Source organism: Eucalyptus grandis, chromosome 8, assembly GCF_016545825.1.
Source record: "Eucalyptus grandis isolate ANBG69807.140 chromosome 8, ASM1654582v1, whole genome shotgun sequence".
Lineage (NCBI taxonomy): Eukaryota > Viridiplantae > Streptophyta > Magnoliopsida > Myrtales > Myrtaceae > Eucalyptus > Eucalyptus grandis.
The window spans coordinates 61797844-61811339 of record NC_052619.1 but is presented as its reverse complement, the minus strand read 5'-3'; the positions used below and the strand labels follow the sequence as shown (position 1 = coordinate 61811339).

At 39.4% G+C, this 13496-nt stretch overlaps 1 protein-coding gene across 2 annotated transcripts; it reads right to left on the bottom strand.

Moving 5' to 3' along the window:
* Nucleotides 1–641: 641 nt before the first annotated feature.
* Nucleotides 642–13315, bottom strand: LOC104415483 (WD repeat-containing protein 48). 2 transcript variants are annotated; one of them, XM_010026783.3, is made up of 19 exons: nt 13041–13315; nt 10975–11084; nt 10256–10411; nt 9271–9336; nt 9063–9152; nt 8596–8901; nt 8178–8275; nt 7689–7724; nt 6300–6420; nt 5948–6184; nt 5089–5184; nt 4912–4977; nt 4686–4724; nt 4467–4601; nt 3866–4227; nt 3023–3116; nt 2386–2559; nt 1693–1813; nt 642–1264 (listed from the first exon to the last, which is right to left on the bottom strand). In XM_010026783.3, exons 2-18 carry the CDS (start codon nt 11071–11073, stop codon nt 1715–1717), a joined length of 2274 nt encoding a protein of 757 aa, XP_010025085.1. In that variant the 5' UTR covers nt 11074–11084; nt 13041–13315; the 3' UTR covers nt 642–1264; nt 1693–1714. The 2 variants fall into 2 exon arrangements, with proteins under 2 accessions (XP_010025085.1, XP_010025084.1); XM_010026782.3 differs by having other exon boundaries at nt 642–1258.
* Between the last annotated feature and the right edge of the window lie 181 nt (nt 13316–13496).

Genomic DNA, 13496 nt, shown 5'->3' with positions numbered 1-13496 from the left:
AAACAAGCATATCTAGAAGAAAATATTTTCTTCCATTGCATCTTCGGTTTTGGTATGGACCAGCAACCCAACTCTTTCCTCTACAATGTACGTGGTAGTCTTCTAAAGAAGAGAGAATCGGATTGATTTCTTCGTGTATGACTTTGAACACCAGTTTGGGCAAACATCAAAGAGCCATGCGATGCAAGTAGAATCATGACACAATCCAAACAGAAAAGAAACACCACATTAAGAGAGAGAGAGAGAGAGAGAGAGTCCATACCAAAACTGAAAATGCAGGGGAAGATAATACCGTGTCAAGCAGCAATTCAAAGAAATACATTCACAACCCAAAAATAGGTACCTCCTCTCGTCTTATGCTTTTCGCTCGGTAAAATATCAGCATCAAGATTTAACAGGTGGCCCAGATGCGACTAGCAGCAACACTACCTCATCTACCAATTTACATAACACCCGTTGAGTATATATACATTAATACACATTCCGTCCTACATATTTAGTATGTCCCAAATAGTATCCTGCACTGTCGAAAGGAAAAACAGAAGATGAAGGAGAAGCTAAACCATAACAAGAAGCAGATCTGCTAAGCTACAAGATCAATAACGATAAGAAGCCACACGATCATAATGAACTCTCAAAGAGGACAGCAACAATATCACTCGAGCTTCACCATGAAAACAAGGCAAAATTTCCCCCATCCATAGATTACATTGGAACCCTCTCACACTCGATCTTGTCATTCATGCTTACAGCACAAAGCAGCACAGATACATCATGAAAGGTAAAAAAGAATAATAGCGATATGTTATATGAAATGTCCTTTTCTCTATAAATGTAAGTCGTTTTATTTCAGGAAGAAACTAACAAAATCACAAGAAATTTCTATGGCTAGGGTTGCACCTAGCTACAAATCTGCAAAGCTTTTGCAATCCCTAATTTGGCTCCTCTTAAGGAAATATTCCTCCCTGTCCAGAGTCGAAAACCCTTGAGTAAAGGCGTGAAGATGCATCCCATAATACAATAGTTACGATAGCACATGCTCGTGAGAAGCTCAGATGAAGTTCACAATTGTAGTATGGGTAAACGGTGACCAGAGTTCTTGCGCGTTGAGAGGACTATGCCAAAGTCAGCAATCAATCGGTCCACAAATGTACAAAGACCCAGCACACTCCCAGCCATGTCAAGTTTGCAACAAATATCAACTCCCCTCCACCAAATTTTACCCTGGAACGTATTCCACTGCATATGCATAGCCACCCTGCAGCTAATAAAAAGTAACAGAATAAGATAACTTCATCGACCCCATGTAGTAGTCACTGTTCTCTTCAAGGACAAAAACAGGACTTCAAAATGTAGATCAAACTATAGAATACAGCACATTCAAGTATTCCTCGCCTCCTTTCTCAGCTGAACTAGCCTCCCATGCTGAATATATGATTATTTAAAGTACAGTATCCAAAAGTCCATGTTCTGTGTTTTGAGTCAAAATACAAGTTAAGCTGTTTATTACTACCATAGCAGGACTTCACTTCAACTCTCAAGCATTGGTCACAGCAAAAGAAGGACAACTGCAGGCAAGAGCCAATCATTTTATCATATTTGGGAACCTCAGGACTCAAACACTGGCACCACGACCACAAGTGAGATCTATGTCTGAGCAAATAGAATGCCAAGCATGAGAACAGAACTCACCCTCTTGTACGATCAAACCAAATCATTTGCCTTGAACCACCCTGTAGTTAAGAACCAAGTCCTCAGGTTTCTTCCATATATATGCTCTGACAGTGGCTAGGCTCATGTCTGGGGACAACACCTGGAGAGAGCCGAGATTGAGGCAAAAGTTAATACCCAATTGCTATGTTAATAGCAACTAATGCAATAATCAGGTCAAAAGTTACTGCAAAGCCTAGATGTCAGCAAGTTGGCATGATTCTATCATTAGACAACAGCAATTGCACAAAAATTAAGGACAAATGTACAGAACTAGGGTCACAGAACAATACCAGAAGATAAATTGTAATAATGATATTCTGAATCCACATAACATTCAAAATTCAAGGCAGAGGACTTTCTTCCATCATCTCACACATGATTGCAAGAAGATGCCCAAATTCAGGTACCCTTGATTGGGCAAGAAATGAGTCTGCCATTTAAACATGCCTAACATCTATGAAGTGACCAACAACAAATCAATCTTCAAGAGATAAAAGGCCCATGAGGCATCAGATAGTGTAATGTACCAATTCCGCCTAAGTTAGAATAGTGTTCTAATGTACCAATTCCTCCTAAGTTAGAATGGTGTTCCTAACAAAATCAACAAGCTTTAAAAGCATCATTGAAATGATCAAAGGATGATTTCATTGCCAAATGTATATATCCACTTGCCTGGTTATTGCACAAAATCTCTATAGAAGGCCTAAGCTTCTGCCATGGCTTCAATCCGGACCGGAAAGGTATGTCTCCAGCTGACGAATGTGGCAAAGGAGGAAACGTCCCTTCAGTGCTCACATTGTCCACTGGTTTCTCAAGAACCATCTTCTCAATTACATAATTGACAACCTTCATAAACAATAAGTAGATTGTATCTCATTTCTGTATAAGACATTAAAGAAGATAGGCAAACATAGCATAACCAATCCAGAAAGTATCATTGCATGAGTTCAAAATCAAGTTGTGCCCTGCTGGACCCAAGTTTATGATTGTAGATCATAGGTCAGCGCTGCCATGCTAGGTCTCACCCGCCTCCGACAGCTACTTCATCCATAGGAGCAGTACATATGAGGAAAGCATATTTCACAGGGTGAAGCATACTAACATCACCAGCAGCAGACAGCCACAAAAGAAAGATACCAAGTTATCCACAGTGAATACCGATTCACCTGGCTCAGAAGATTCCCTCAGGTTTTGTATTTTTAAGTAACAAAAGGGCACAAAATCTTCACAGCATTACTCATTTGTCAGACCTGACAAGTGTTAATGCCACACAAAACTCAGTTCATCATGCTCCATTCGATAAACTTACTTTATGGATCCTCAGTATCCTAGGAGCACTTAGTTTCCCTTGTGTAAGGATCTGAACAGTTGCACCTTCACATGGATGCAGGTAAAAGCTACACCTGTACAAATAGCATCAGACAAGCATTTGACATCACCTCAACATCAAAAGGGGAAAAAAGAACACATGAGTACATCCATTAAGCATAGTGCTAAGAAAATTCTTTATCTACCTTCAAGCTAATGAAATTAGTACCATGATAAAGTTATAGAAAGTTATCCCCCCAGCTTACGTTTTCCTTTTTCCCCCAAAAAAAAAAAAAAATCAAAAGAGATTATCAAAATCAGGAATAAATAGACAAATGAACTAGGTAGCAGAAATAACCTAAGACAGCCCAGGGAAGTAGATGCAGAACCTTAGAATAGGTATCACAACTCTAGAAAATTATTAGTTCTGGGAGATTGTTTAGGACAGCTTGCAGGAGTCAAAATCATCCAACCAAGTTCAAAATGCACAAGTGGCACTAAAAACATTTAAATCGACTAAAAACCCCTTGGTTTTGAGGTTGTAAACATTCATCCAAAGTTTTCTTTTCCCATTAAATCCAACAAAAGGAGCAAGAATCAACAAAACAACCAACAGCAAACAAGTAAACAGATTTCACATCAGCAGGATTACTGAGAAAGGCCTGCACATAATCTATATTAACAAATGCATGACTACTAGTGAGTAAATTGGTAAAATCTTACTAATGGCTAAAAAAAGAAGTACATGCAAAAGCACAACAACTGTAAATCGATGGTATCTTGTCAAGCAGGCAGAATTGGTATACTAGTGGATGACACGTAATGATTGATGAAAAAAAATTACTTAGTATTTTCTCTAGGAGGCAGGCGATTATTCAAGACACAATCCAGACACCACCAAGGAAAGTCCTTTTCATCTTCAGTTCCATCCAGATCAGTAATCTTTTTTCTCCACGGACCTCCATGAGAACCTTCAGTGATGATGGATGGAGGCGAGACAGTTGAAAATTCGAATGGAGGATACACTGAGGAATCATTTTCAGCATTTCCATCGACTTCTATCCTTGAATGGCTAAGACTCCTGGCAGCAACATCCCTCGCAGATAACATATCGCCATTTGCTGACGCCTGGGGCCCACTTTTTTGTCGTCTCTTGGTCAACCAATGAACCAAGAGACCTTTAAGAGTTTCTCTACCTAAATTTACCTGCACAATTAAAATGTTTTAAAAAACTTTCAGACATTGCACCCCACTTTCACTTCCTCTTTGCTCTCAGAACAGAATCAGCAGTACTAAACCATAAAGGGCTCATATTATATGTGTACATCAACAATCTTCAGCCCAAAGAAGAAGCAAAATAATAAAGAAGCCACTATCACTGGACAATATACAAGCATAACATCTAACATACAAAATAGAGATAAGGAAACCAGCACATATCTCACCTTATCATCTTCTGGCTTCCCAGATATGTTTAGATCTACTGAATACATCTCCGCAGAAAAACATTGCGGAGTATCCAAATGGACAGATAAGCTACCCAGCCTCGTATCAATAGTGAACCACGGAGGAATGCTTACCTGACACAGCACACACTAGTAAGTAGAAACAATCTTATCGTATGACAGAATTACAAATCATAGCAGTAGCTATACAGTTCTTACCATCTCAAATAATTCTTCTTTTTTCTCCTCAAAGGATACCTAACATCAGAATATTATATCATAAGCATTAAAACCGTGAATTATACTGAAGGTGCCATATAGAAAGTGTGAAATAAACAGAAAAAATGCAAGTAGAATTATAGAAAGCTAATCACAAGAATAACACACTAAATATTAAGAAATTAAGCTAAATCAAACTACAGAGAAAAAAAGTCACTAATCTGACCTTTCCATAATCCTCCACCACAATGCCTCTTGTAATCTCCCATAGTTTCACTGAACCCACCGAATCCTATCAGGAAAATAACAAAGCCCATTAGGACCACCCATTCAAACAAGCGCCTAACAGCCGCAGCAGCGACTGTTAAAAAGAAAAGAATGGGGCATTACAGACTATATTCACCTTGGTCAAAACATGCCTTCTGTTATTCAAAATTTCATGTTGCACTATTCCAGGATTACCCCGGATGGTAAGCTTCGGTTCTTTAATTACAGGAAGCTGTACCATTAATCATTTGTTTGTCAGCAATTCCTAAACCAGATAATCAGATGCAGAACAATTGCTAGCAATGAGAGAAACAAGAATGCAAGCAACAGAAGGAGATAAATTCATGTAAACTTCTCAGAGGAAAAATGCAAGTAACCTTTCTTGACCTCACAACTTCTAGTCTTACATTAAATGTACTCCTGCTAATTTAATACAAAACGACATAACCATGTAAACAAATTCAAATGTTGTTGAAGGAAACAAAACCAGCAAAATCGCATAATATACTACAGGATAAAGTAAGGAAGAAATTTTCTTTCTGTGTTTTTCACACCTGAGGTTGCATAAGCTTCTTCAATATCGATATGAGATATAAATAACCAGCAAAATGGCCAAAATGACTATGAAGCACAAAATAAATGATAAAAATTAAAAAAAAAAATAAAAAAAATAAAAAAAGATTTCTCCTTAGGAATCAAGAATCAATCAGGAATGGTTGCAGATTATTAAAGTCTAATAAGGTCAGACTGCAACTAAACCCACCTATATGGAGAAGTTGTGCAAATAACCTAAAAGTCAACATTCAAAAGCATCAAATGCAGAATGACTACAACAAAACCATATCTTAGCTAAGACTATGACATTTGCCAGCAAATGGCAAATAATGCATAAGCACCATGAGATCACGAGGTTGCAATTGCTAGTTTTTACAATCTCAGCCTCGAACAGAATCTTTGAATAATTAGCCAGGATGTAAAGGAGGAGAATCATTTACAGGGGTAGATCCTTCTAGAGATACTCTTGCTCTTGAGAAGGACAAATTCCCCGCCAGGAATGTGCCACCTCTTTGGAAAGCTTTTTGTGGGTTACGTCCTTCAATAGGCCATCTATGTACGGAAGAATCTGTTGTCGCAATCCATATACTATCATCATGCAATGCCAATTGCAAGACAGGGTGTTCCTCCGTGCAAAGTAAAAGACTCTCTCTTGTTGACAAATCGGTCAAGTACAACTGCGGATAAAGACATCTAGTCATCACTATCGCTATTAGAAATGCCAGCAGTGCATGCAAAACAAAAGATAATTTCATATTTACAGTCAAAGATGCTCAAAGAAACTACACTCACCGACATGTCTCGGCCACCACTATAGACATGACTAAATGTCGGAGTGCTGGCAAGGGCCCAAACTGAATCGGTATGCACGGCATAGGAATGAATACATCGCTGCTGACCAAGATCCCACAGTCTAGGAGAAGAAATGAACGATCAGATCAACATACCATTTACATAAAGAAAGAAACAAAAGTTTGCAATTAAGTATTTCTGATGATAAAGGTATCACATAGATATGCCTATTCACACCAAAATAATATTGGGACACAGCACAGTCACAGGTATAAGATCTGCAAGACACCACCAGATGTCAACTGGGCTCTACAACACACCATTGGAGTTGCCAACTACAATGAGCTTGCACTTGTGCCTCTCTATTTCAATTCAATGAGCTCGCTTTTGTGCACATCAGCTTCTACCCAAGTGAGCAAGCTCATTCAGAGGGAAAGGGGAGAGAGGATTTGAACAAAAGCCTATACTATTTCACACCAAACCCAAAAAACAGCATACTACCAACAAAACAAAAATGCTACTAGAGGAGGGAGCTAGCGCCCTTATACCTCCCTTTGATTTGATTCCATACAATTTTAATTAAACCATGATACATCATCTCCCCAATTCTGGAGTTTTGACAGAGAAAAACTGCATTACTTTGCACATGTCAAGCTGCCAGAAGATTGAAAAACTATCAACTAGTAATTCTTGGATTAAAAGAGAATCATACTTTATAAAAATGTATCTTCAACTTCAAGGCTAACCACACTCAAAACAAGCATGTCTTGAAGAAATTTCGTGTTCGATCCAGGATCAGATGCAAAAAAACTTGTTTAACACGGTTTGAAAATGTGAGCCAATGCACTTAGCATAGTCCAAAAGAAGTGACTTCACAGTAGACTCATATTAACAAGATTTTCAGAAGATCCAACTCGCATAAAGTTTACAGAAAGACTTTGATCTGCAGGACATGATCCCAGTGATATGATAGACTCACCTACCAATTGATGTTTCCAAAGCACACATAAGAAGAATTGCTTATAATAGTATCTCTTTTTGTTATCAGAAAGAGGGAAGATGACACAGACACAGACACAAATAAAACAAATGAATCGATTCCTCGACAACAGACAGGAGGTTGCGCTATGCAAATAAATGATGCTATAAGGAACAAAGAAAATACGGTACACTCTTGCCCGCAAAATAGCCAGTTAGGATACATAATAGAGTTCCCATCAACTACCTAGCCATGCCACTACTACCTACCCCTATGGGAAAGCAACATTCTGAAGCATATCCTAGAGTTCCAAAACATGAAGTTGTCATAACACCAACACCCTACATCCACATGAATCAACATATCACAGCTATGATATGAAAGATGAATAAAGGAAATCACATGCCAACCTGATCATAGAATCAGAGGATCCTGATAAGCAAAACCTGCAAATGGAAATACCAAGACAATTCTAATGAGAATATAACTTTGAGAAGGCATCTGCATCCAACAAGACAGGCCAAACTTGCAAGTATCCAGGACTGATGAAATTATAGACCATCTCATATACAGAATGCCTCAGTATTGTGCACAACTACCATAGACAAACCCTGCTCTAACTGCCAGTCCTCCACAGAGACAGAGACAGAGACAGAGACAGAGAGAGAGAGAGAGAGAGAGAAAAAACAAAGGATTATAAGTGCCCTGACCTTCCTATTATCCTTTAAGGATAAGGATTGCCAAAAATGTGAAGCAAAGCATCTACATCAATCCTAACTCTCCTTTCCAACACAACCTTCTCTCCTATAACCTGATTAACTAACACAAATCCTAATGTGCATAAGTATAATATCTCATGCAACATCTGCATAAAGAAGTCAATACTATGTAAAACTAACCGGCCAGAAGAGTCAAGAAGTAGAGCTCTAATATTATCTGTGTGCCCTTTAAGCTTCATTGTCTTAGAACCACTTCTTGGATCCCAAACACGCACGACCTAAAGGAAAATCATATGATATCCATCATTGCAAAATTTCGTATTTATACACAATCAGCACTTCTCTTTCTGCTGAAATACAGTACAAGCACTTACAAAGAATGAGCAAAAGAATCGTGTATATGGAAATAAAATGCAGCAATTGATAATATTATACAAGCAGTCTCAGTTAAGAAAATAAATTCAAAAGGCAGATACTCAAGTTTGAGTGTCACTGGAATATGCCTTCTATAACATCCAACTACTATCAACTCTAAACCGAAAACCTCCAGTGAAGGACCATGACAAATTCTCGATGAGCATCACAGACAAAAATGTACCTTTTCAGTTCCACCAGAAACAAGAATCGTTCCACTTCCATTCATAGCAAGTGCATAAACCGACTCCTTATGACCTTTAGCCGCAGTTGGAACATAGCCAGGAGACTGACTGGGATGAGTAGAAATGCTGTTGCTTGAACCAATGCTGCGTAAACCACTAACAGGTAGAGAACTCCCACTAGTACTGATGCCATTGGAACAATCATCATCCATCTGATCACTAGACTTTGAGGCCGGGGCAAGTGCTGCTTCAAGATCCCAGATGAAGACCTCCCCACCAAGGCCACCAGAGGCAACAACATTGCTCTAAAATGCATGACACTACAGAACAATCAGAAACTGGCTTCCCTAAAATATATGAAGGGCCAATGCTTAATTTGAACTAATTCCATCAAAACTTATAGGGCTGCAAGTTAGGGAACCTTTCAGAATGTAGGTTATCACAGAGATATTGCCAAGGAAATTACATTGTTTTCTGCTGTAGCAAGACAAGTGACGTAGTCAGAGTGATGACGAAGAGTCCCCGTGCAACCTCCCTCAGACAAGCAATTCCAGGTCTATTTTTTTCAAAATCACAAAGGAAAATGTATAAGGAGAATACTAATCAAAGAACTAAAAAAATCACTCAAAATCATATCAATATTACAGGGATAACAATCATCAACTAGATAATACCTTTAGAGTTGTGTCTGAAGAACAAGAGACAAGGGTGTTATCACCCGCCAGGACAGCATCATTAACCTGCAAAACCAATACTTACTGATGTTATATTGGTTTTGCAAAAACATGACATCAAATTTACTGATACATTCTCAAACATCTCCTATTCATATTCCGGGGCACAAGGATAACCAAGCACTACATAGAAATTCAACTGCATAAAAGAACTCTAAAGAACAAACCCAAGTCTAGAACAATGGCAATGACCATTTAACACTTGCAAAAGGTGTGCCAAATGAGGATTTGGTGTTTATTTTCATGGATTAATCAGGAATTTCTCAAGTGATTGGAGTCTATTTGGATTTTAAAATGTTTCCTTTTCCTAGTTGGTAGTGGATATGTGTTCTACTAGTTTTATTAGGATATATAAGGTTTATTATTTCCCAGCTAGGAATGTAGGACGACGAGTCCCACAACAAAGAATAAATCTTCAAACTTCACACCAAAAGCTTCCTAAGCATCACAACTAAGAGAGGAATTGTATCACACAATTCCAAAGCAACGAAATTGCCAAATTTAAACAATCATCAACTCAATTCGATGGAGACAATTAAAACCATATATAAAGACTCTAAAGTACTGCTCTAAGTCAATATAAGAAACCTTATATATCCTAATAAAACTTGGAAAAACATACCAACTACCAACTAGGAAAAGGAAACATTTTTCCAAGTCCAACTAAGAAAGGGAAACTTATTAAAATCCTAATAGACCCAAATTGCTCAAGAAGATTCTTGATTATTTACAAAAGAAACAGCAAATCTCTATTTGGCAAGCATCTCGTAAGTCTTCAAAGGTTGTTGCCATTGTTCTCCACCATTAATGCAGAATCTGTTGAGGAACACTCAATATGAACGCCCCAGGAACTAGCAACATATATTCCTAGTGAAACCAAAGGAAGTTGTCACAACTAATAAAGAAAGGGCAAAAAAGACCTCACCCAATCGACATGTGACTCAAATGTAGCCGAGCAAGTAGCTGTGCTTTCGTCCAATGCCCATCTCTTCAAAGTACCATCACGGCTCCCGGTAAAAAGGTAATCACTCACATCTGATGTTGACTTCCATAAGGATAAACAATTTATACCTGCACAATGCTGCATACAGAGAAACAACAACAATGATAAGGTTTTAAAGTTGTTTGCTATGACTGAGTAAACAAAACTTATTTGGTATCACCAACGGAAGTTTGATTTTAACATATCACATAAAGCATCTCTTTGTTACTAAGGGGGAAGAACTACCCAAATCAAATGGAAGAAGATACAGTCATCTGCAAACTCAACATTTGTGATGGTAAAAGTAGTAAGGGGCACACAAAAAGGTTCTCTAAAGTAACATTGGAAGGCAAAGATTGAAACTAGGCATGTGGTCAGCATGACATTTCTTGCTATAGTTGAAAATTAATATATCAAGTGAACGGTACTACTAGTAACTCATATCCAGTAAACAAAGCTCTTTGAGTTCCCAAAACACTCCTGAAGATGTTTACATTATGCCAGCTGATGCCTTTAAATCAAGTTTCTACAATCATAAATTAGAAATTCCATCAACTAGACAAACATGGGTCCAACCTAAGCAAAGCACAAAATTTGTTAAATTTGAGAAAATAAAACCCTAAAATGTATATCAAATAAAAGAAAGGACTGATGGTACTAACCTTTGCATCATCGGCATAATTCAATACATAAGTAAACCTCTTCTCTTTGCGAGGGCGGGTAGAACTGGCCGTGTTTCCTGCACTACCCACGCGGTGCATCTCAGGATCCTCTGCAATTGAAATACACAAATGGTTAAAGGGAAATTTTCTTTACAGTATCTTCTATGGTAAGCTTTTCTTCTATTTTCTCAATTGAATCTCAGATATGCTTCAGAAATTTGGTTAAAAAATGTCCAGTAGTTGACTTCTTCCAGACATCCTCTAGCCTGGTACCTAGGTATTCTTAGACATACTTGAATATTCATTATTTATAGAGAGTTGAGAAGAGCACATCAACCTGGACCTTAAAAAAAATTAGTTATCCAGGCTAACTATTCTATCACTGAATTCCAGTCTATCCAAAGAAGATTCCAACATACATAATGCCATAGAGATGAGAGGCCTCAAATGGAAAAGAACCACCCAAGAATGTTCTTTTCTGTAGGCACCAGCAGGCTACAGACATACATTGCTGTATAAAATGCTTTCAAAGGACAAGATTCATCCACCGATACTAATATAATTGTCCTTATAAGAAGATAAACAATTAATTAACCATCTTAATTTGCATACACAATAAGTTCACTTAGTGTTACTTAGCTCATTAGTTTAACGTAATTTTCAGAACTGTGGCAGATTATATAGAATTAAACTATGAGCATGAATTGAAATATTGAAATAAAACAAGACCCAAATTAGATTTCTTAAAGCTACACACAATTATCAAGGAAAGTTGAAAAGAGACGAATAGGAGAATACTCAAAAGAGATAAAAAAAATATATATATATTTAAAAAAAAGGCATTCGTGTGACAAAACAAAGATGGTTAAAGCCAAGCGTGAAGGACAGCATTTTAGATTTTGAGGCAGTTGTTGTCTTCATGGACCTATAACTCAATTCGCACATGGCTGCATATACAGGTTTCACATATTTGGTGCGTAGGGTAAGTGCGTCCCGAGTATTTCAGTGACTTAGTACTATTTTAGCAACACATCCGAGGTGCATAGTGAGGAAAGATTTTCATCTCCATGCAGCTCAGCTTCACATTTTCTGATTGTAGCAACATAAGAAAAGGGAGCAACTTCTGGAAAAGTACCATGCACAAATGAACAAAAGACAAGTTTTCCTACTTATCATGAAAAAAACAAAAACAAAAAAAAAAGAGGAGAGAGAATTTTTCGCATACTTGTTGGAAATCACACAATTATGTAATCGAAGAATCAACAATTTAAAATTTTTGACAACATTGACGCGCATGCGTGCATACACACGACAGACCAGGAGCATCATTTGCCACGATAAAGCCACCCATTAGGAGCTTCTGAGATCATGCTAAGTACTCTTGATAGGTTCGTGCAAGAACAGAAAAGACCACACTCGCCACAGATTCAGCACGCAAAAACGCACACGAACTACAGCTCCGCTCCCTTGAATTTACCGTGACAGGCGACAATTTCGTCGTCCTCAGCGACCGAAGCCATAAAAACACCAGAGACGAGAACAAATATCTATGCCTACCTCACAGGCCCCGACTCTCCAAACTCAAAATCCGAAATCACAATCACGCTACCCTCCGTTCAACATCTTCCGCCGCTCACGCACAATCTCTCCTACCTAAACTTCCAACCGCACCATCCCCCCCCCACCCCCCAAACTCTCATCTACCACAAAAGCACCGCAACAGCCTATCCCCGGCCCTCACTCTCGCCGCGGCCGTCAAATCCGCATTTCGCCATCCGAAACTCCCGAAACAATCGAGAGCGAACCAATCCCCAAAACCAGGAAAGTCTTCGTCAATCCGGCCGGTCGACTGACCAATTGATCTACACGCACAAATCAGGACGAGGCCGATCCTACAATCGGAGCCCTCATCGGCCGACCGGTCCGGCGGCGACGATCGTCGGATCAGAAAAGGAAGAAGACGCGCCGGCTCCTGCGGACCGCGCGAGGACGCCGGATAGAGAGAGAGATAGAGATAGAGATAGAGAGAGAGAAGCAGAAGAGGATGCGGGAGCAGAAACCCTAACCTCAGGCGGGGGACGACGAAGAAGTAGGAGCGCTGTTCCGCCCACCCCGAAGGCGACCGTTTCCGATGGCGCCGCGCTGGGGAAGCCGGCGGGTGTCGTCTCCGATATTGGTGCGCGAGCGGAGGAGAGAGAGAGAGAGAGAGAGAGAGAGAGAGAGAAGGGAGAGGAGAGAGAAGCAGCTGAGTTTGACACCGGAAGAGAGAGAGGGGCGTGGGGATGGTGGGTTTTCGGATTTATCGTGGGGCGATCCTCTTGTCCCTTTGACCCGGGCCTGCCTTTTTTTTTCTTTTTTCGGGAGGGGGAGGAGGTTTTAACGACGTAGAGGAGGAGGAACCTCGGTGCCGATCGCTGGCGATCCGGTGCCCGCGGGTGTAAGCTTCCATTATCCTGCACCCGCCTGGGTGATCTCTTTTTTTTTTTCCTTCTCTTCTGCTTGATGTCCTGATTAAGGATTTT

Excerpts from the sequence above, each read along its gene's own strand:
- LOC104415483 (XM_010026783.3), bottom strand. The coding sequence starts at position 11,073 with ATGCACCGCGTGGGTAGTGCAGGAAACACGGCCAGTTCTACCCGCCCT. Across the intron at positions 6,421-7,688 it reads TCCTCTGATTCTATGATCAG|ACTGTGGGATCTTGGTCAGC; the intron begins GTTGGCATGTGA and ends TTCTTCTCCTAG. Across the intron at positions 6,185-6,299 it reads GTGGTGGCCGAGACATGTCG|TTGTACTTGACCGATTTGTC; the intron begins GTGAGTGTAGTT and ends CTTTATCCGCAG.